The 25,112-nt window shown below is 36.8% G+C and overlaps 1 protein-coding gene across 12 annotated transcripts in view; it reads left to right on the top strand.

Moving 5' to 3' along the window:
• Positions 1-25,112, top strand: part of LOC109063041 (sickle tail protein-like) — a 134,962-nt gene that overhangs the window by 61,456 nt on the left and 48,394 nt on the right. For 11 of the 12 annotated variants that reach the window (XM_042751818.1, XM_042751817.1, XM_042751816.1 and 8 more), the window contains exon 2: positions 20,409-20,701. In XM_042751818.1, the coding sequence (XP_042607752.1) occupies positions 20,409-20,701 (293 nt within the window). Of the gene's footprint in view, positions 1-19,097; positions 19,486-20,408; positions 20,702-25,112 lie in introns of those variants that run through there. The other variant, XM_042751819.1, reaches the window with a different exon arrangement.

Here is a 25,112-nt window from a genome sequence, read left to right as displayed (position 1 = left end):
AAACTTCTGTCATGAAACTCTAGATGGCGCAGGCTGATAGGTTCTAACTCAGTCTGATATAATCACATCATTATTCACATGGTGCAGCTGATTGGTTCCTTTTGTATCCGCTGCTAATGAGCTTGCTGCTCAACATTCAAATACTCGGCTAGTGCTTGCTGTAGCAGTTGCAGTACATTTCAGAAACCCTCCGCCTTCCCCAGCTCCACCTGTATAGATCTGTTATGCGGGAAATTTCATGTATGTTCTACACAGGGGTTATTTCATGTTATATGTGCAGCAGCAGTATTTCTTACATGTTGCAACCGCATGTCTGTGGATGTATTGGCAGTAACAAGATCTATTCCGCCAAGACCAAACACATTAACGTTGCCATGTATGTTACAACTCTCCAGGTGTTGTCATGACAGAACTTATCATTATGATTAAGCTGACAGTAGTCATTCTTAATCAGAAGTGCCAAAATAAGTTACCTACCTAGTTGTTTTATTAGTGGGTCCACTAGGGGAATATTGTGTTGTCCTATCAGAGGCTTTTATTTGAAGTTCCCTGCTCAAATGACCATTTTAGACACACAGATTTATGTTTGCATGATGCTGGTCTAGCTAGCTGACTTTAAAAGCTGGTCTTTTCAATAGTGTTGTGAGTCTGGAGCCTGAGGCCCAGAAGACTGAATGTGCCATGCGAGTCTTACAAGCCAGACTATCATTATGCTGCATATTCTGGCCAAAAACTGCAGCACATGTCTAGTTGTCTGATCAACATGTAATAGTGCTTTTAATGTGATGTCTATGGGTCTGATATCAAAATAGTACCACAATAATAGATTGATGTGCAACTGCTCATTTGAATATGCAAATACTGATGCAGCTGTCTTTGTGCAAGGAAGCACTCAATAGCTGTGTTAAAATCCATGTACTTTTATGTAAATTTGGGGATATTGCATAGAAATTCCAAAAAGAAACACCAATATGTGGTGAAAATGTGCATTAAAAACCTATATGCTCACTTGAAGTGGATGAATGTTTTATATAGTAAAACATTAATAAATTCCTATATGCTCTTAAAAAAGCAGTGTGACTAAATATTTTGCATTTATTTCCTTGGTTTTGTTGTCTTGAACACATGGGATGGAAACGTTTTTCTGCAGTCCTCCAATTTTTCACAGAAATTAAATTAACAACTTGGATGTGAATGGAGCTATTGTAGCAGCCTGGTAAACTTTTATGGACTGATAAAAACTTATGCATCCAGACTCAAATAAGCTGCCTAGTGGCCAACCAGACAGATTAGAACTGGTGGATTTTGCCAACTCTTGTTTTTTTTTGTGTAAAATTTGTGTCGTACTGGCTGTCAGAAACGGAAACCAATGACATGATAGCATGCTGCAGTGATGCTAACACTATTGGTTGATATGAACTGCAATATACTGTATGTTAGCTGCTGTTAGTTGGAGTAAAACACGTCACAAAATGTTGTGTCGGCTTTTGACAGAGTCATTTTATCCTACATTGTCCAGTCCTTTCCAGAAATGCCTCTCACTGTGTTCCCACCCAAATTTTCCTGCAGAACATTCAGCGGTCTTTGAGAATAAGAAAATAAGAGGCAAGACAATGATGTCATAGCAAAAATCACCGAACCATCTGCGAGAGCCAGATGAAACAGCTGCCTCAATTGAGATGGACTTAACCTTTTACTCTCAGTAGAGTATTTATTTTCCTTACGCCTTTGCTCTTCGATTCGGCACACGATATTAGTGTGTTTCCTCTGTTCTTGAGCTCTGAACAACTACACCTGTAGCACCATCTCAGAGGAGTCTTCATCCATCAGTTCTCCATTAAATATTAATCCTGTCTGAGAGCACATGCCCCTTTTATACAAGCCTGGCTGAGAGATAGGAACTAATCGCTAATTGAATCGCCCTCATTTAACAAACTTCCTCAAAGGTTCCTCGACACTTATCTAATCCTGCTCTCTTTCAAAATGGGAAAGTACTTCTATCTAGTCTCGCAGTAAAAAGACAAATCTTTTTCTCTTTGATCAAAACGCTGCAAGTAACTGAAGCATTTGCAGAATTTGTAGCGTTTAGAAGAGGCTGGCCTCATAATAGTGATCAGTAAATCAACAAAGTTACACTTCGAAAAGGAAACTATTTACATACGACACTCCCTTGGTTAGAAACTGTAAAGCCATCATTTTTGCTTCAGAAAACCACTGCCTCAAAACAAAATTGCAAAAATGCTAATTGTTTTCACACAGGTTTTCCAAACACTCCCCATTGGCTGTACAAACAGTAGCCTCCCCCAAAGCTCACACTATTGGTTGAACTGTTGCTATGCTAGGCAGGTCAGAATTCTCAAACAAACAGCAATGTTGTGCCACTGTTTACACTCTTCTGGAGAGTGAACCTAAAAATGGCTAACTTCCAGTTGTTTCTGCATATTAAGTAGGCAGTTTAACACCACAGTATTGAACAAGTTCAGAAATGAGCGGCATTGTACAAGGTAGTGCACAAAATAAGTCATGTTAATCAATAATCTGTCCCTGTAATGTGAAAAGGAATAAAAGTTGTGATCTACTTCCGCTTGTGGTTATTTTAGCTGTAAACTGCTGTCAGCTGTATGCCGTGTTCATTTTGCTGACAAATAATTTTCGTCATAATTGTCATCAACGTCATTTTTTTCACCGACAACAATTAGACGATAATGAACTAAAACTCTCTTTTATTGACGTAAATCTATTGACATTTTCGTCAACAAATAAAAACGAGATGAAAATGTTAGGGAGACATATGGATAAATCTGACGACGCAAGAGAGATCTCAATTCGGTCTGGTTTTCAGAGCACAGACACTGAAACATACACACACAGAAACGTGTCTCACAGCATGAGTACTCTTTCACGTCACATGAACGGAGAATTACCCACAAAATGACGTTGAATTGTCCATTCTGACGAGTATTCATGTAAAAACATTATCATGATTATTTTATAGTGAACGTAAGCAGTATGGAGAACGTGTATCAGTACTTTGCATCCATTGCAGCTGTGCAATAGGTTTTAAAGGGACAGCAGCCTAATTTAGGCCTAGTTGTTATTGTCCAAGTCATTTATCTTATGATACTTAGTCGACTAAAACTAGACTAAAACTAAAAACAATTCAGATGGCTAAAATATGACTAAAACTAAATGGCATTTTAGTCAAAAGACTATGACTAAAACTAAATCAAAACTTGCTGTCAAAATTAACACTGGCTGTATGTATGTTTAGGTAGGCTATGTTTGAGTTTTTGCTAAAATGTGGGTGGAGGCATTTTTCCCAACGAGCCTATGTTAAAAAAAAGTCATACTTAAGTTTTCAGTTCTGCTTTCTCTTTTACTGTTTCTCTTTCTCTCAGTTGAGGAAGGCGGGAAAGTGACAGTTCACCACTGCTATTACCTCACGGCTTGGTGAGGAATGAGGCTTCCCACAACTTACATAAGCATGACCTGCTGGCTTGCTTGGCCTGTGTACAGCTTCTTAAGGTTCTTTTTTTTTTATAGTTTGCCATATAAAGACGGAATGTTGGATGAATGGATGGCCTTTGTTTTTGCTCTTTTATGATCTGAATGGAGGGCCCAGACTGGTGATCTTACATCAGCCGTCCATGGTTTGCCTGCATGGCTTGCTGTGAGACTGATTATCCCATAAAGTTAAATGCAATTCCCTGTTGCGACATGGAATATCAATAGTTTAAAGGCAAATCCTGGGAGACTGTGGTTACGTATCTTCTTATTGGTTCTTATAACAGCTTACATAAATAAAAACTACTGCACTTGCTTGTTAGCTAGCTCTGTCCAAAACACATTTGAGAATAATGTACAGATGGGTGGTCATTATTGGAAAAATAAATGGGGAGGGGGGTTGGGAAATGTGAGAAAAAAATATATATATTGTAAGTAAAAAGTAAAATAAAATTATAAAAATTATAAACTTCATGTTGATTTTTTTTTTAAATGGAATATTTTCCTGTAATTATTGCTTTTTACTGGTTTGATACCTAGTTAGCACATTTTCTGATGATTAATCAAATAACAAATAAAAACGATAACAAATATAAAACAAAATAAAATAAAAATAATTTCCAGATAATATTTCAATCATTTATTTTGGCTTTAGTACACTGACAATTGAATAACCTTAAAATTTAATTTTGAAAACAGGTTGTCTTTATAATATCATGCATTAAAAAGTTTGAAACCCTGTGACTTAACAAACTAAAATATAGAGTCAGCATTTTCTTAGAAGCATCAAAGCATAGACTTCTGAGACTCAAAGAATCAGCCATGTGCCCTTGTCTCTGCACCGTTCACATCCCCACAGGTAGTAATGCATGGGGAAGCCTGTACTATTTTCCTCAGATTAACCTGTAACCCACAGGCTAACCGTTGCCATGGGAACCACTGAGGCAGTCAACAGCAGATCACCTGCAAATGACACCAAGACTGAAAGAGAGGCAGCAGATATTTCACTCACGTCAGACCGGAGGCTGATGTCACTGCAGTCCAAGACAGATTTGACTAAAATCTTTGTGTATAACTTGTCCTGCAACGTTTGTCCTACAGACATGAATGATGCCTCAAAACACACATCTCGCTGAATTAGAGGTGTGCTATAACTTTTATGCTATTGGACAGGAATTTGGCCTGCCAAATGATGGAATTGCAGAGAAATCCTATAAATTTATTTTAAAGGATAGACCCAAACCATGTCTACTGGCTAGTATATCATACTTGGATGGTCCTTTTTGACTTGTGCAACCACCTAGCAAGCCACCCACAACACACTAACATCATGGCTTATCAAGGGTTGCCAGGTCTACATAACAAAACCAGCCCAACTGGTAATCAAAACTAACCCAACCACATTCTGGGTGGAAATGGCTATTAAAATCGCTCCAAATTACATTTACATTTAGTCATTTGGGAGATGCTTTTATCCAAAGCGACTTACAAATGAGCACATTGGAAGCAATCAAAATCAACAAAAGAGCAATGATGTGCAAGTGCTATAACAAGTCTCAGTTAGCTTAACGCAGTACACATAAACAATTTTTTTTATTAAAATTAAATAAAATTAAATTAAATTAAAATTACTATTCTAGGGGCGCCAAACCTCCTTCCAGGGGATTCCGCTTAGGTTAAAATCAAATTCCTGAAGGGTGTGAAATTTCGCTTCAACGTGCATAGTAAAAACAAACTGTGGCAGCAGTATAAAAGTAGCCCAATTTCATGGGAAAACCACAGACTTGAAAACACTTTAAGCTAGCAATGCTCATGTTCTCCATTAAATGTAAAATCTAGTCCAAAATTACAGTAAACTACCACTCAAATTTTTGGGGTCAGTAAGATTCTTTAAATATTTAAAGTCTTGTATGTACAACAAAGCTGCATTTAATTGATCAAAAATACAGTAAAAATAGTAAAATTGTGAAACTGTTTTCTATTTTAATATCTTTTAAAAAGCTGAATTTTCAGCATCCAATACCCCAGTCTTCAGTGTCACATGATCCTTCAGAAATAATTCTAATATGATTATTTGGTGCTCAAGAAATATTTCTTCAACATTGTTTAAAACAGTGTCCTTGTAAAAGTTTTTTTAAAAAATGTAATGATATCTATTATATTATATTATATTATATTATATTATATTATATTATATTATATTATATTATATTATATTATATTATATTATATTATTAATTTAAATACCTACATAACAAATACCAGCAAAAAGTTATTGAAATAATTCTGTCTCCTCTATGAATGAAAAAAAAAACAGTCAGTTATTCCATCATTTCTGAGGGTTTATGGTACATCATATAATCCTTTAGAGTGTCCCTGCTTTCATCTTATAATTACAGATTCATCATCCATGTGCTCTTTTCATCTAAACCGGACACGAGCATGTGTGTGAGAGAGAGTGTAAGAGTTGAGTAGTTAATTATGTTTGGTCTTTAGTAAGTCTTTGAGTATTAAACTTGGCTAATCTTAATAAAAATGGATGAAATCCCTCTAACTGCTAATAGTCAGGACCTTTTTATATGCTTTTATGTCATCTCACTTTGTCTCTCGTTCTTTTTTCCTCATTTATCTGCGCTAACCATATGCTAATGACACCTTATCTTTTTCCACTTTATAATCAGCTGTTAGCACGAATGTACAAAATTGCGCTGCGCGGATTGGTCTTAATTCAACAGATGAATTTTTGATGTCTGCATCGAGGGCAATTTCACTGGAAAAGGCTTACTGGCTGCTAGGAAGGATATGATTTTCCATAAGGCCTATTTGGCTGTGGTTACATGATTATTCGTTTTCATGCAACTGGAATGTGTCTGAGCCATAAATATGTTTGCAGGCAGCTGAATGAACTAGGTGAAACTTGACATGCCGGAATAGATTAATGCATCTGGCCAGCTATCAGATGCTGAAGCGAAGGATCCTAAATTCAATTTTAAAGTAACATCTTTATTATCTTCGTGACCTCTGTTTTCTCTTTCTGTGCCAGATCCTCTGATACGTTCTGATAAGTGAGTCTAGCTAGATGGAGTAGAAAAAAAGAAATAGCTGAAAGCCAGTTTGGGTTTATTTATATAGGGATGCTTGATATTTTGGTACCATATTGTTTCATATTAGACCATTTTTTTATTATTATTATTATTTAGTCTAATTATTGTCAATTCACACTCATTTATTTAGACAAAATAGTGTAGAATTTTAAGATTGATGGATTTTTCATATATTTGATATATAATATATTTTAATAAATTTAGTAATTGAATTATTTTAATGTATTAATATATAACACTTTACAACATTAAAAACAGTTAGAGCCGGTCTCATGAAAATGAGTATCAATAGCCCTGATTTTGTTTTGTAATTTGCATTTTATTTGTACGCTGAAACTGACTTTGGTGTGTGAACAATATGCATGTGTTTGACATGCATGTTATACAGTTTTTGTGTGCATATGATACAATTTCTGCATATAAATCTTATGCCAAATACAAACACAAAATTGAGCCATTGAAATGTGCTTTCATGAGATCGGATTAGGAGGTATGCTGCTTAATAATTTTATATAATAAAAAAATACATGTAAATATTTATTTTAGAAATAATATTTACTGGTCATAGGCCAAACCATAGAATAAATATCAAATCAGATTATTTTTAAATATCAGGTCATCCCTAAGAAATAGATTGATCAAGTTCTAAGTGTTGTGTGTTGCATGTATTATTAGTTTTGTCTTGAAAATAAAACTTTTACAGTTGTTCTTTGCAGCATCTAGGTTTTTGTTCTTTGTGGAACCCAAAACTATTCTTCTATACTTCTAAGGTTTTGTGGTTATGACGTATGAGGAAAACGACATGTCGTATGTCTTAACTCTGAAAGCACTTACTTTTTCCATCTGTTGTTCTTCAAATTTTCAGGTAGAGTTTTATAATGTGTTGTGATTTGACTCTGACAGGAGGATGACGGGAAAAGGTGTCAGTATAAGACAGAACATCTTTCCCACACCTCTCCCCTGTCCACCCCATTCTTTTACACACACACTGCACTTGTCATTTTTCACACTGAGAGCTTTTCCTGGCTGCATGCGCTGAGTGGAAATGCATCTTTACCTCTCCTCCTTCCTGTCTGTTATTCCTCTTCTTCAGTGGTTTGAAATGGATGGAAGCAAATGGTTAAGAGATTCATGAAGGAGCAGATCAACAGGAGCAAACAGATGCTTTAAAGAGAAAAAAACTGTGCTTGCAGCATTTGTTTTGTTGTGTAGAATATAGATACATTAATGCATTCACAAAAACCTTGCGTATTTATGCATTTATGCATATTTATTAACCACTAGAAGCTCAGTGTGAAATTTGCTTCAGGGTCTGGGTGAGTCCCAAGGTTTTCCAACCTTTCAGTCTTAAGGTCACATAATATTCCGAATGTGGTTTGAATGGAAGGAAAAGGGAAAGCCTCAGGAAAATGTCAACAATGGAAGTAGCAACGGGACACATAGCGAGTCCACCCCGTTCCCTGATGTTTTTCCTGCATTCCACCAATCATCCCCATTCCTCACATGGAAGTTTACCTCCCGTCTTCCTCTTCCAAACCCAGAATTCAGCTGGGCCTTTTAGCTCAGTAGTGGACAAACAACATTTTGGCACATTTTCCAATAAGAACCAATGTGACCTTGTCACAGTGCATAAACCATTCATGTAGTACAGTAATGAAATGTCTATTGTTTTGAAATGATTGACAGAAGCAGGGTGATATTTTGTACTGTCGCATAATCAGAGAATGGTGACACACTGTGTGTTTTGACTACAGACTTTAGACTCAAACTTTTCTTCTTAGCAGGACTGAGATGGTTCTTCATTAAGTGACATCAGGCATGTGGCATTAATTACACACCCAATGGATCACAGAATTTTGGGAGTACACACCCCATGAACACAGACACACATATCCAAAAACAAGCTCTGGAAGTATTATTTCCCACTTATTCATTCAGATACACACTGCTATTCAAAAGTGTATTTCTTTTTGTTTTTGTTTTTCTTTTTGAAAGAAATGGATGCATTAAATTGATCAAAAGTGACAGTAAAATAATATAAAAAGTTACAAAAGATCTCTGTTTTAAATAAAGGCTGTTCTAAGAATCCTGATAGTTTCCACAAAAATATCAAGCAGCACAACTGTTTTCAACATTGATAATAATAAGAAATGTTTTTTTAAACAGAAAATCAGCATTAGAAAGATTTATAAAGGATCAGATGGAGTAATAGCTGCTGAAAATACAGCTTTGCCTTCAGAGGAATAAAATAGAAAAGCGATTCTAAATTGTTATAATATTGTACAATTATTCATTCATTCATTCATTTTTGGACCAAATTCATAACCACTAAAAATTATACTAACCCCAGGCTTCTGAACAGTATGGTGATCTGGTTTACAACACCGTTCTTGGGTCAAACTGATTCTCAAGTTCGGCTGGAGAGGATTGTCAGTGTTCAGAAATGTCATGTTTGATCTGTTTGTATGAAAATATTGCTAATTGTATACACTACAACCCCAATTCCAGAGAAGTTGGGACGTTTTGTAAAATGCAATAAAATCAGTAATCTGTGATTTGTTAATTCTCTTGAATTTTTATTTAATTGACAAAAGTACAAAGAAAAGATTTCCAAAGTTTTCACTGACCAACATAAATGTATTTTGTAAATATGAACAAATTTTGTTTTTGTCGGCTGCAACACATTCCAAAAAATTTTACACAGACGAAAAAAAAAAGAAAAAATTATATAAAATCAACCACAAAAATGTTTTTAAAAAAATAGCTCACAGTAAGCAGGTGAACTGGTAATATGTCAGGGTATCATGTTTGGGTATAAAAGCAGCATCTCAGTCTTTACAAGCAAAGCTGGATCATGGCTCATCACTTTGTGCCAAATTTCACGAGAGTTTTTAACAAATCAAAAATCACATTTCGCAATGTAAAATTGCAAACAATTTTGGTCTTTCACCAAGTACCATACATAATATTGTGAAAAGATTCAGGGAATCCAGAGAAATCACAGTACATATAGGGCAAGGCAGGAAACCTCAGTTGAATGTGCTTGACCTTTGAGCCCTTAGATGGCATTGCATAAGAAACCATCATGCTGCGGTGTTAAATATAGCCACATGGGCTCAGGAGTACTTCAGAAAACCACTGTAATTTACCTCAGTCTGCTGCTGCATCAAGAAATGCAACATGAGTATCTGTTACTCTAGGAGAAAGGCATACATCAATTCTATCCAATGATTTCGATTTCTCAGTCCTAAAGACCAAAGGGACCATCCAGACTTTCATCAGTGACAGAAGCAAAAGCAAATGTCTGTAATGGTATGGGGGTGCAGCAGAGCAAAGAGCATGGGTGAGTGGCATGTGTGTGAAGGTACTATTGACATGGAGGAATATACTGGGATTTTACAGAGACATATACTGCCGTATAGATGATGTCTTTCATGGGAAGTCTATGGTTATTAGATCAAGACAATGTCAGCTCTCATTCTGCATGTGTTACAACAACGTGGTTTCGTAGACACAGAGTGGCCTACATGACCAGTCATGAAAAGGAGAATCAGGGGCCGTTTACACAATGTTTTCAGCCAAAAAACGGGAAACTTTTTATGCATTTTGCCTGTTTGTTTACCTGACAAATGTGTTTTGGGGACTGAAAACACATATTTTGCCACCGTCACCCAAAACGGGAATCTTTGAAAACTGTGATGTCATGTGCATGCGTAGTACGTGTTAGGTATGTAGACATGCGCAGTACGTGTGGATTTTAAAGGCAGGCGCGAACAAACATATACAAAACTTTGGTGGAGTACATGGTACTGTTGCTCCTGCTCAAGAGTTTGCTGACGCTTCTTCAGCAAAGTGTGGATTCACCAATATTACAACCAACAGCAGAGACACATCATATACAACATATAATTGGCACTTCCCTACAGGTACAGTTTACTAACAAGGTGACAGCGCCAACTACTGGCCTGGCATACATAATACAGCGTTTTTGGCCGTTTTTGTGGATATGTGTAAATGTGAATCGTTTTGAAACATTCTCGAGTATACGTGAAACTTTTTTAAAATGCAAGAGAAAAACTTTTCCTATTTGACTACATCGTTGTAAACGTAGCCTCAGACAACGACGATCACAGACTGCTGATCTTCTGATGTCTTGTGTCAAGCGAGACCGGACAAAAATTTTGCTTGCAAAACTTTAACAACTAAGTATCCTAAATTCCCAAACAATGAAAAATTGTAATTAAAAGGAAGGTTGATGTGACACAGTGTTAAACGTGTCTCTGTCCCAACTTTTTCGAAGTGTGTTGCAGCCATCAAAATTTAATTTGTTCATATTTACAAATTACATTTATGTTGGTCAGTGAAAACTTTGGAAATCTTTTCTTTGTACTTTTGTCAATTAAATAAAAGTTAAATAGAATGAACAAATCACAGATTCTTGATTTTATTGCATTTCAAAATCACCATTCAGAATATCTAGTATTTGGAATTGATCAGATCTCTTTCTGCGAAGCTTCTATTTTATGTCATAAACAAAATCATGCTAGTAAATGTGTGTTTTGTAATTCCTAATCTTGTGATGATGTTGACATTTGTGTTAATCAGATTTGCATCACATGGGCATTAAGGGATGATGTGCATCTGCTTTAGTGCTCTCTGCTTGTGACTTTTGGGACACTTAATCTGGATTGTGAGAAACTGGATCAGGGTTAAAGAGGACAGGAATCAGGATTGGGGACAGTGATCTTGAGCCTGTAGTGCTTGGCCATTCTTTCACACTAATTTGACTTCATTCGTGCAAACCTTGACTGCCCTTGAATGCTTTTGTGTCACACAAACGGTCTTAGCCCTGTGCTCCTGAATATGAGTGTGTGTAGCTGGGGTCCTGCTGCATTACAGCACTGACATGCCTCAGTGCTGATGACATCGTCCAACTGGGAGGCGGCCTAGCAGGGATGATGTCATAGACAGCGAATCAGATCATTTGCTGCAGCCTTCATCCATTAGAGAAATTACTTTTTTTTTTGTATATCTTCACGCTCATCTTTTTCCGTTCTTTGCCCTCCATCCTTCATGCATCCCGCCTTTTAACCTCACTGCTTTCTTCACTTCATATCATTCTCTTCCTTTTTCTGTAATGTGATGTTTTGTACCCTAAACTTGTTCCCAGTCTGCTTTGCCTCTGGCTGGAACATAACTCAAATTCTGCCATGATCAGTTTGCTTTTTTCTCTCTCTGATTAATGCTGTGAAATAAAATGCAGTTTTAGTTTTTACACTACTCATCCATTGTGCTGTTCGATAGTTAATGGATGTCTGTCCAAAGCTGGGAGAAATTCTGATGTGACAGCTAAAGAAATCACTTTGCCAGATGTATGTGCATGTTGTAAACCAGACACTAGAGGGCGGCGGAGTTGTATCAATAAAATTAACATTAATGTAGATGTGCAGTGGCCCCAAAGGTATTTGAGCACTTAAGGGATGGATATTTGGAATTTTTGTAACCATACAATTTCTTTCCCAATGCTGTAAGGCCAAAAAAATATAATAATAGAAGTCAATATATAATGGAACGGAAACTGATAGGTTACTAGCATACTTGGTTGGGGACTGCATTATATAGCAAAATATCAAACCAAGTGACATACATTTTCAATTAAAATAGTAGGCTTCACTGTCGCATATACACTATAAAACAATAGATTAACTGTGACATTCATGAATTTTTATTTATTTAAAGGCCACTATACAAACAATCTAGTGTTTCCTTGGTCACATAAAGCCATGATTACTTTTTTCATAGTGACTCAGTCATTAGTTATGACTGTTAAAAGCTGGTATGTTCTCTATCAGAGTGTGTATTAGTGTTTTAACTACTGTCTTGGACGGTATCAGTGTGTTGGGGGTCTGTAGTACTGTTCTGTGTGGGAAACCGTTTCTGTAGGATGCAGTAATTAAGGCTGGAAAGACTTTGTGTTCACACAGTGAGGAACTGAAATGGAGACTTTGAGGTGTTTTCACTTGGCCAGATGTTGATGTCATATTAAAATCTTGATTTGTGATTTATGAGATGAATAACAGTGTATATTTGTGGGTTTTAATGTGTCTCCGCACTATATAGTCTGCCCCTTGATGGTTTACCCTGTACTATATTGTATCATGGTGCAATAGCTGTCAGATTCTATAATCTTGTACCCCTTTGCTTTTTTCTTTCTGTTTATCTAGGAAAGAGCACATATTTTAGAGGTCACTTTAGAGCCAGGGGTGTGATGAAGGTGTGACAGCGGGCACAGTGCCATGGGCCAGTTCAGTCCTCATTTACTCACCACACTTTAAAATAACAATATATGAATAAGTGTGTACTAATACTTAAATTAAATATTAGTTAAGGCATGCACTAATCAAGACCTAACCTTAGCTATGACATGAGTGAAATTAATTAATGTGTGAATAACCTTGACTATGTTTGTTGGTTAATGTATTAATTAACACTTTGGTGTCAGTTTTTACACATTAATTCATATAACTCATGTCATATGACTTCATTTGACTCATAGTTAATGTTAGTTATTGATTAGTAAGTGCCTTAACTCATAATTAGCTTGTATTAAAGTAATATTTAAATGAATAATTATGTGGTGTTATTGTAAAGTTAAATGGTTTATTTCAAGTCATTCTGTAGTGAAAGTGTACAGTCTATAGTGCACAAAGCAGCTTCTTTAAGCCCCAGAATTTACCTAAACATCAAGATTTGACCATGCAGAACAGTGCCAGTTTAATTTTAATGTGACAGACAGAATGAAGGGAGTGCAGTCATGTCTGAATAAGAGCAGTGACATTTGAAGGTGCTTATCTCACTTTAGAGCAGCGAGTGGATTCTAATCACATTTTAATAAAGCCATTTCAGCAGTGTTATATTAAAACATAAATTCAAATTTGGCAAAGCCCATGAACAGACTGAAGAATCTGGACTGAGACAAGAACGGTGTGTGTGTCTGTGTTCAACAGACTGTATAAAGTATCTTGTTGTCTATATCTCTGGTCAGACAGACAGCTGTATTCCTGCTAGGACCGACTCCTGCTAAATCTCAACAGACAGCATGACTTGCTGCTTGCTGTACTATACAATATAACCATGAAGTAGCACTTCCCGCTTTATCTTCTTCATTTCTCCCATCTCTTTCTCTTTTTCTGTTTCTCTCTCTCTCACACACACACACACACACCTTTGGATGTCTGTTCTCCAGCTGTGTGGAGAATGATCCATGAGTTCATTCTGTTAAATGTAATCAAGATGCAATTCTCACAGCTAGGGCTGGTGTGTGTGTGTGTGTGTGTGTGTGTGTGTGTGTGTGTGTGTGTGTGTGTGTGTGTGTGTGTGTGTGTGTGTGTGTGTGAGCAGCTGTTCACAGGCGGCTCCGTCATCTCTTCTCTTCAGGGTGCCGCAAGCCCCTCTGTTGGCAGGGCGACCGTTGACACAGAGACAAACACACAGACGAGAGCTTCTTTATTCACTTTATTAAGGGAAAGGGTCAATGGTGGCTAACTGCGCGGTAACTCACATATTTAACCTATCATGTAATATGCAAAGTAAACACTAAAACGACACAGTATGACAAATAGAAACGATCATTTAGAACAAAACTATTACAGTTTTTTTTCAACTGCTTACACACAAAATCTTTACTTGTCACAGTTTCTGAAACTTGACCCTCAAACACAAGAACCCCACACCAAATCTGCAAAACCATACACTAATTCTCGGCCTTCGACTCAGTTTCCAATTTCATAAAACACTTTTAAAACACAACACACAATTATTTATATAAACACACAAAAATCTAACAGGAAGTATCTTGATTTCCTTTTTCAAACACAACCCATCAAAATGCCACACTAATTCATCAGTGCCTCACACTAACTACAAACACTCATTGCTTTACTTAAAGGGACAGTTCACCCAAAAATGAAAATTCTGTTATCATTTACTCACCCTCATGTCGTTCCAAACCTGTATGAGTTGCTTTCTTATGCTCAACATAAAAGAAGATATTTTGAAGATAGCTGGGATTTAAACAGTTGCTGGTTGCCATTGACTTCCATGGTAGGAAAAAAAAAAATCTTATGTTCAACAGGTTTGGAACGACATGAGGGTGAGTAAATGATAACAGAATTTTCATTTTTGGGTGAACTATCCCTTTAACACCAACCAATCATGGCTTTAGAATATGCCAGTAAATACACATCTACACAAATGCACATGGTTGATCTGTAGGTTTTGAAATAACTGTGTGTATATGATATAGCCTATCCAAAAATATAATATTATGGCAAAGGTGCTTGCAACGTTAGACAAATGTTTGCTTTTGAGATGTGTTTGTGATATTTTTTGCAGTGCTTCATTTTGCAATAGAATGTGAGGCATTTTGCATTTTGTGTGTGCAATTCTTGGATTTGTGTTTAATGATTTGAAAAAAGAGGCAAAGTTCTAAAACAATCATGCAGATAGATGGATAGACAGACAGACAGACAGATTAGATTAGATTTTCTATTCCTAGTACACTTTCTAGAGCACTAGGTCAGGATGTTTGGCCTTATACAAATAAGGGCACTACAGTACAGTGGATGAATAAGACCATAATCTGATAATGAAAGGCAAGCGTTGAGCAGACTGAACTTTGACACTGTAATCCAGTTCTGCTCTACTGCTTGAAGATCAAAAGATCACATCCACTGTAAACAGATACTGGAGGCCGAAAGCTGAACTCTTCCTGTGAGAGAGACAAAAATGTTACCAGGCTGCATTGTGGCACCATTACAGCATCACAAAGTCCTGTATTTACAGTAGAAAGCTCTTTTTAAATAAATCAGGTCACTCACCTGCACATATGCAGGAACTAGTAACACACTTACTATACCACACCTGTTTTACAGATGCCTGTAAATGTGTGTGTATGTGAAAAGGTCTGGAGGTTGTAAACTTTAAGAAGGAAAAACATCTGCTCTCTTTTACTCCAGCAAAGTCTGTAGTCTCTGGTGGTCAACTGATATGACTGATTACAGTTACAATATATAATACAATTGTTCATTCATAAATAAATCTTATATATATTCAAACACTGTGCTTGTGAATGTACGTCGTCTGAAATATTTGTGGGTTTTCTGGTGAGAAATCCTTGTCTTCCTCTGGGAATTTGTCAGTGTCTTCTGCCTTGGGCTTTCTGCTGGCTGAAGGAACGAGATCATCTATTTGAACTTGTTGGAACAGATCGAGTCAGATTTAATCTGGATTACAAATTGATGAAGGAGATAAAAACAGATTCTGCCTGAAGGCCCCTTCTATTCTTTGTATTGTCTTAAGGGTATATCAGTCTCATTGGCTGAATGTGCCACCCAGCATTGTGATCAGGGGAAAAGGCGCATGGTGTCACACCCATATCATGTTATTGTATTTTTTTATGCTTTCATAATCCGATTAAAGTTAATTATTCAAGTATAAAATGATGATGAAGATGAGGAGTTCTTCTTGCTGCCCAAACCCTGAAGCTCATCCTTAAAAGTGACAGTGATTGACAGTTGGAATCCATCACCCAGAATGCCTCAGGGTTTGAAGGATCTTTAAATGGGCTTATTACCGGTGTAGAGAAAGTAAACGATCTGTAGAGAATTATGTGTGAATGTGTGTGTGTGTGTGTGTGTGTGTGTGTGTGTGTGCGTGCGTGCAAGTAGCCAAATTGAACTGCAATGATAATGATTGTTTTCGAACATGTTTCCTTAACATTCCCAAAAAACTTTACAAGTCAAAATGAGCTTGGTTTTAGCTTATTAAACATACTTTGAACCCAAATGAATAGTAGGATGATCATATTTAGGAGAATTCAGTTTTGTGAGGTGTGTGTAAAATTATGCGTGTAAGATTCACTTATCTTATTAAATGAGACTATCATCCCTTAGTCAGTCACTGTCTGCAGAAACACAATATCCCCAGCCACACAAAAGAGCTCTGTCCAACCAGAAAGAGAGAGATGTACATTGTTTTTAGAGAGAGGAGATGAAAGTTTATGAGTGGTAGCACACAGATACACATTCCTCCATAAATCCATTACTGAGCACAACCCTACACCACTGACCCCAAACGAACTGGGATACACACACACACATACACACCTCTTTACTGAAGACACATGCCCTGTTCGGTGCAGCTCAGTGTCAGGCCATTGTGTCCCATGACCAGGAATTGCAAGTTAAAGGAGGTGAAGAAGACTGGAATGGAAATAAAAAGTGTTTTTACAGGGGAAAGAGTGAGGGATGTGGTTGTACTTCCTCAGCATTGTTCAGTGTGAGATTTTTTTACATCGGAAAAGGAAGATTGTGTGGTTTGGTGGATGAGAATTGTGCTGTTTAGGCTTGTGGTTTGGGGGAAAGTAAGCAATGGGGAATATGTGTGATGAGGAAGAGCTTAACATCTTGCAGAAGGTCACTGGTGCTTTGGTAGATATGAGAGGTGCTGATGATGATCATCATGACTGACTGTACAGTTGGTATTGTGTTTTATCATGAAACATTTGGTCATTTAGGTATTTGGGCTTGTAATAACTGGATGACTTTTATGGAGCTGATAGGTTTGCTTTGGTTTTTGAAACAGAAGGATGACAAAAAGAGTTTGTTTAATGTCCTCAGTGACTCCATGGTATGTTTGCGATGCACTGTAATTTCATTCTATGAAATAATGTATTTAAAATACATTTGTATGATTAAAAAATTGCAACTAGACAAATAATATGCTTTAGTTTTAGAGAAACACATTGTGGCGTATACATTTTTTTCTGACACTAACAATTCTGATTCTAACACTTCTAATAAGTGAAATGGCATACAGCCAAGTATGGTGACCCATACTCAGAATTCGTGCTCTGCATTTAACCCATCCAAAGTGCACACACACAACAGTGAACACACACACACCGTGAATACACACCCGGAGCAGTGGGCAGCCATTTATGATGTGGCACCCGGGGCACTTCTTAAAGCTTTCATGCTAGATCAACCAAACTTGGCAAAGACATTTGGGTTTGCCTGACTCATGCTGCTGTATCTTTTCTAACTGATCCAACTCATGAAATTCCAGTAGCGGACTTCCAGATAGGCCAAAATTCCCTTATACTTACATTGACAAATGGGACTCCAAGTGCCAGCATTTTCATCCAAACTTGCTCTAAATTACACCTATTAAGATGTTAGTATGTTAAAATGTAATATAGCAATACTTTGCTAGCAACATGCTAACAGTGCCTATCAAGATTCTAAACATACTAGCAACGTGAAATGATTTATGTCTTTATAAAGGGGAAAATATGATGATAACATAGTTGACATATAACCTGGAGAAACATCTCCCAGTTTTTTTAATTACACATTATGTAACTGAAGACTAGAATTGAAGTTTTTTGCACTGCATGTTTTAGAAATATAAATTTTCAGTATTTTGTTGGGTGAAAAATTGATGCAAAATACACAGAAGTACAACCTCTTGTACTTCTGTTTCTCATAGGCATGTCAAATTAAACATGGCGTCTATATCCTGATACGAGAAATAGTGTTTAGTTAACAAAAACAACAATATAAGACTTACAAGAGCGTACCAGAGGTTCTTTCCTTTCCATGTGTTATGCATTAGTTTTCTTTTGTCTGTCTGAGCTGACTGAACTGTTATGAATTACACACACTGCATGCATCCACACACAGACATAAATATTCTTATGCCTCTTTGATGTAATGACAGACTTGAATAGGATTATAGGAGATATTTGAAACATTTTGAAATAACCTTCATTGAATATTCTACTTGTCGTGAAACTGTGGAGCAGCCACCCACATTCAGCTGCTGAAGGATTACAGTTCTCTCACAATCACTTCACATTAGAAACACTGTATCAGGAAAAAATGCAACAGGAAGCACTTACCATAAATAGGGTGCATAAGTACAACTCATTATGTTTTTAAAGTAAATCTAGTTTTCTTTACATAAAGAATTATAAGAAATGTCAGACAAACTATTGTATATTATACAGTTATTATAGCATTAAATGTACCTAGTTTTTTTTTTTTTAAAATGAAAAATCTACTGACTGTAACATTACACTGTTACCAAAGTTATTTTTAAGAAAAGTAAAAAGGTTAAAAATGTTTTTCTTTGATTTATGAGAAATACTACTAACCAACAATCACAGCTTTGTTAATATATTTTATTTCATTGTTTATTTAATGTCTACCAACCTTAGTCAGTTTAGTGCCATATAAAATTTTTTGACAGTGATGAAATTAAAAAACCTCATACAAAACACATAATACATCACATAACATTTAATTTAACTTCCCGACACAATTTTCTAAAGGGTTAAGCTCTTCCTTTCACTGGTCTTTTGTTGGAAAAGAAAAAAAAAATTGTACCTCATTTGTGGAGTGCCAATACATGCAGCAAAAATAAAGAGCTTAAAATATAATGGGAAAATTGTGATAAAAATGCAAAGGAGAGAAGGAGAGAGGAAGTGTGGATCTAGCACCTGTTGGCGAGGGCCCCTCGCTAAGCTTTACATGGGAACGTTAATGTCACCGTCACCTTTTTAGGTCTGGGAATGAGGACACACACATAGACTCCCGCACACTCAGCATGCAGCGGGGTGTTTTCACTTGGCAAGTTTCTAGAGTTGATCACAAGAGTTGACAGTAATACAGAATCCATTAAAGTAAACTGCTAAAGCGTCTTTCATTCATGTGAGAGGCAGTGGAATCTGGCCAGCAGCTGCTCTGTAGGGTCATTGTATCGGAGAGCATGGCAGACCTTGGAGAAGAGAATAGGACAGACCTGCCTGGGGAAGGTAAGGGCTCCGTGACGCTGATGTAGATGTGATAAACCAAGGTTTCAACGACAGGGTTGAATGTTTGCTGAATAAAACAGGATTTCTTGATTTTCTTGTTGACTTACTTTGAGATTGTGTGTAAAAGTGTGTGTATAGCTTAGCAGTTATAAATAGGCCTGATAGATTGCTGTCCTGTGACACTAAGCGTACAGGGGAGGAGGATGGGTTTCAGGATTTCTCAACCTTACACTTTTACACTTTGGGAGATTTATTGACCTTTTAATGAGCATCTATGGTAAACAACAGAGCACTGTGCAAAAGTAATACTGTTTCTCACCTTATATATGAAGTAAACAAAGAATCCCAATTGGGCCATATCTCAACTCGTTATTGAGGGAAAGATGCCCATTTTTGTTACAAAAATCTGTGTGCCAGCTTCACACCGGAGGGCAAGACATCAGAGTGGTTTTGTTGACAGAGTATTTTTCTCCTCAGCACTTTTGCGCTTCTTTTAGCACTCATGACACTAACTAAATATGACTGAATGTTTTTGTCTTACTTTAGCATTCAATTTTATTCAAAAGTGTATCTACTGTTTCAAATGATATTTTGATGTGCGTGTCTTGTGGGTGTGCGTGTCACATGTAAACATTGAGCGCTAACGCTCTGCTAGCTTTGTTAGGACATGTTTGCTTCTTTCAGCTTTTGGAAACTTTAGCTTGAGGATGATCAACCTGACATCTCTATTTAATAAATCTTGTCCCGACAGCTCCATCTGAGAATCATCTGTCTGACATCTGTAAAAGTTTTTTAGCGTGTGTGTATATGTACATGTATTAATTTTCGTAATACCCAGTGCAAATGCAGTCCACAAAGAAACATTCTCATATTTTCCCACTTTTCTCTAATCATTCCATTGCATCTCTGTCTTTTTTCCCTAGAACCTCTGAAGGGAAATCTAAAGGTGACTTCCAGCGAAGACGCTGAGCACCTGGCCCGTAAACATCAGGTTGTTTCCGCTAGCAGCCCTGGTAGCCGCTGTGAGGCCAAATCCAGCCGCGCAGGGGTTCCACGAAGACACACGGTGGGCGGAGCGCGCAGCTCACAGGAGATCCTGGCCATGCAGCCCTCAGATATGGATAAAAAACGTGAGGCCTTTTTGGAACATCTGAAGCAGAAGTACCCACACCACGCTTCCGCCATCATGGGCCATCAGGAGAGACTCAGAGAACAGGTGAAGACCACTCACTGTCGATACTATCTGCTGTGCCAATGTTGGCTCCAGAAGTCCAGAATCTGTCCATTAATGTATTTGAACCAGGGATATGAAGCAGATTTGTGAAAATAAGTGTATTTAGCATCATAAACAAAGCTGAATGACAGCCCTGGGCTAAATCTCTTTGTAATAATGGAGTATCACATACATGTCATATTATAACCACTTATGCAATACTTCAACTTGAAGGCTTATAAAAACGCCCACTCTAACATGCATTTATAATCAAGAAAAGATGTGATTGTTGGCAGTCAAATGACATTTCAGATTTTTTTCTATGTATATATTTATCTATCTATCTATCAAATGTTTTTTTTTTTTTTTTTTTTTTTTTTTTTTTTTTATGTGTGTGCATGGGTTTTTTGTATTCACTGCCATTACTTTGTCTCACTGATGGTCATAAATATAGCATAAACGTCACATGACTGAAACAGATATAGTAAAATATGCAAACTATAAAATTGCAATACAAATATGCCATGTTGCAATACCGAGAAAAAGAAGTAAAAGTGTTTATATGATCATTAACCAGTGGGAGAATGGTTTAAGGAGACTGCAGCAGTTTTATTGCCTGGAGGTAGTAGCTGGAGGAAACATTAAAACAGGTTATGTATCTGGCATTAAATGGTTGCAATGACTGCACTGAACCATGCAAAATTATAGTAAGAGCCACTAATCTTATCTCAGTGTTGTAATAGTGTCTTGTGTGTATGTGTTATCTATTGATTTTCAGTGGGTCAGCCAAAGGTTGTCCACAGGTTTTCTTTGTTGCGGATCTTAAGGAATGAGTTATCTGGTGGCTGTTAATATCAGATAGAGGCCATATGGTGAAGAAAAGAAGTAGTGAAAATAAAAGGAACTTTTTATCTGGTCTGCTTTCTTGAAAAAAGGTTAGTGAACAATGAGCAGTTTCTGCAGTGAATGATGCATCTCGCAATATGAAACTATATTCAGTGTGTGAATATGAGACACTGCTGTCCTTACGCTGCACATTCTTCAGTTATGACCACAGGAATCACCTCTCGGTTGACTCATGATATTAGCTCCATTCATTATATGTTAAATTATTTTTATATTAAAAAGCTAGATAGTTTTCTTTCTCACTGCGACCCCATAACCAACCAAACTCTAGAACCGTAGAGTACTTAAAACGGCTGTAAACAGAATGACCTTTCAGTCCGAACAGGTGGGGGTTTGTTTTATATTTCCCCCCTTTGGCCGAAAGAATCCATTTTCAGTGCTTGTGCCCAGCTGTTGTTGCCTGAGGTGAGAACTGAAGTCTGGTACCATATATCATAATGACACATTTTTGTTGTCAGGCCATGCCCTAAAATTTCCATTTTCTGTTCAGTTTCACACTCAAGTCAGAATGTTTAAGAAAAATGACAAAGTTTAGCACTGACCGGATCTTAAAGTACACTACTGCTCAAAGGTTTTGGATAGTTAGGATTTTTTTTACCAGAGCTGCTTTTATTAGATTAAATATTTTAGCATTAACTATAATGTTGAAAAATACAATTTGAAATGAATGTTTTCTCTTTTAATATATTTTAAAATGTAATTTACCTGTGATGGTATGTGCATTCATTACTCCAGACTTCAATGTCACAGATCCATCTGATTTGCTCGCCGACTCAATTATTAATACTAGTTTTTATTATTATCAATGATAATATTGCTGCTTATTAATTTTGTGGAAATCATTATACCTTTTTTTCAGGAATGTTGATTAAAAGAAAGTTTAAAAGAACAGCATTTATTTGAAATAGAAATTTTACTTTGCTCTCACCTTCGATCAATATAAAGTCACTTTTTAAAGCAACACTATGTAAATTTTGGCGCTCTAGCGGTTAATAAACAGAACTGCATGCATCCCACAGAAGAACATTCTAACCGGAGCTACTTCTCCAAGTTTATGTCATTAAAACATTATTTTCCACATACTGTACATTATTGTTTCTCCTCTATGCCCCGGCTTTCTAAAACACATCGTTTTTTACAAAGCTCATCATTCTGAAAAGCGTGGTGTGCTCTGATTGGCCAGCTATCCAGTGCGTTGTGATTGGCCGAATGCCTCAAACATGTGATGGAAATTTTATGCCCCTTGTCATACTGTGATGCGTGTCCTGGTCAGAAACCGACGTGACATGACTAAACCATTAAAACCCATTACAAACAAGCCATTTGTTGCATCCAGTGGGGACATAATTACGGATTATAATGACTTATGCTGTGTTTTTACGCATTGCGTTGCATCGTGCCACGTAAAACATAAAACCATGTCTGCATATGTGATCGGAGAAACGACAAACAACAAGCGATACTCTACACTGCTCAAAACTCGCGTTTGCATCATAAGTGGCAAATTGTAAACGTAGACTGTGAGTCAGAACAGCCGGCATTGTAGTCTTCTTTTTCAAGATCAGGAAACAGTCCTCCAAAAAATGTGTTGCACATATCTAAATATTTGGGTTGAACTGTTCTGGAACAGTGTTGTAAATAAATATTATAAAATCAATTTGATCAAATATTTGATCAAAAATACAGTAAACTGTAATATTGTGAAATATTTTTCACAGTATAAACTGTTTTCTATCTTTCAGTGCCCCATTACAAGTAATGGAAGGTTCATATTTTGGTTTTGGGAGTCCCTAACAACAGGTTTACATGGATGTAAGGTCATAAAACACTTTCATTGTCTTATAATATGGATTTATTTTTACCTTACTTGCTCAACGACTCCCAAACGATTCCCTCAATGATTCATTCTTTCAAACCCTTCCTTTGTGTCATGCTAATCTGCGGTGATTGGTCCAACTGGTCTCATTTCCATTTTATCATGCCTGTAATGCCTGATTTAAAGCAGCGTTTGTGAGCACAGTGCTACTTTGTGTACAGCCTTACCAGGGAAACCACTATTTTTACTGCTCCAAAAGCAAATGATGAATTTGTATTTTCATTCAGACCAACCCGAAAAGACCAACAAGTGGGCGGGCAATATGCTAATGTATGACGTGAACATGAAACGGCTTGAGATTCATTTTAAAAACGACTCGTTTTGATGATTCAGAGTCGACTCTTTCTTTTGAGAGACAATAACTTAATACAGTGGCTTTCAGATTATAAACTTTGCAGGATGTTTTCATTCGCTTAGACCTTTGTTACACACTGCATGAAAGGTAATTTTCAAAAATCCATAATAGGGGCACTTTAATATATTTGGTCTTGGTGCACATAAGAGATGTTTTTCAAAATCATTAAAAAAAAAAGTTTTATCCAAAACCCTTGACCGGTAGTATGTACATTTCTGGTTTAATGTGACAAAAGTTTTTTTTATAGCACAGTATAATTACCCGGTATAATTTATATACACAACACTTTTAGATGTATCATTTTGTAATATTAAGATTGTGAGAACAATATGCTTTCTGTAAAATGCACTCTGTCGCTCTGTAAGTCTCTTTTCACTTGTTTTTGCCCATACTCATCCACTCAGTGGGCCTGTGGAATGTTATTTGGATTGCCCCAGGGGGTATTAAAGAGAAAAGGTGGGGGTAGGGGCCAAACACCTCCCCACAGCGGGTGAGTGAGGGAGTGTTGTGTGTGTTTACTCTGATTGAAAACAAAAGGCCTCTCACCTGCTCTTAAAGACCTACACAGCAGAACAATGGAGATGATTGACAGCTTCTCAAGAATGAGAGTACTTGGCTGCAGAATGTGAATGTGTGTGTAAGAGTTTGGAACAGTGTAGGCGGGTTTACACACAGAGAAAGACAGACAGAGAGAGAGAGAGAGAGAGAGAGAGAGGAATTTTGATTGGTTTAGTGCCCAGTCATCCATACACTTGACTAACCTTTTTTCTCTGTATCTTATTTGTGTAGTCAATCATTTGCTTTTACAAAACTTAACACAGACCTATTATAAAATAATTGCACAAACAATATAAAAGCATATCTTGTTTTAAAGGTGGAACTGTTCAGTCCTGCATTAATCAGGGCATGATGCATTGAATAAGTCATATGAGCTGTTCTGTATGTTCCTGTGACTTTATTTTTTTATGGGCGTTCTGTAGCTGATACATTGCTGACCACTGAACACTATCAGCAGGAAAGCACTGAGTCACTCTTAACACGAGGAGTTTAGCATTTACTTTGGCTGTGTAAGCCTTCACCTGCCCTTCACCTCGCACTAAATCAAAAGTAGGAGAGATCAGGGAGTGTTGCATCATATTTTGTGTAAATATCTGTATTTCATTGGCTTTTGCACCATTTGTCTCAAACTTTAATATAATATTAATGAAAGTATAAGAAATCTACTGTAAGTGTAAATGTAAATGTTCAAAAAATTCAATTGTGACTACTGAACAGAA

Source organism: Cyprinus carpio, chromosome B24 (assembly GCF_018340385.1).
Source record: "Cyprinus carpio isolate SPL01 chromosome B24, ASM1834038v1, whole genome shotgun sequence".
Classification (NCBI taxonomy): Eukaryota; Metazoa; Chordata; class Actinopteri; order Cypriniformes; family Cyprinidae; genus Cyprinus; species Cyprinus carpio.
This window is presented reverse-complemented; position numbering and strand designations above follow the sequence as displayed.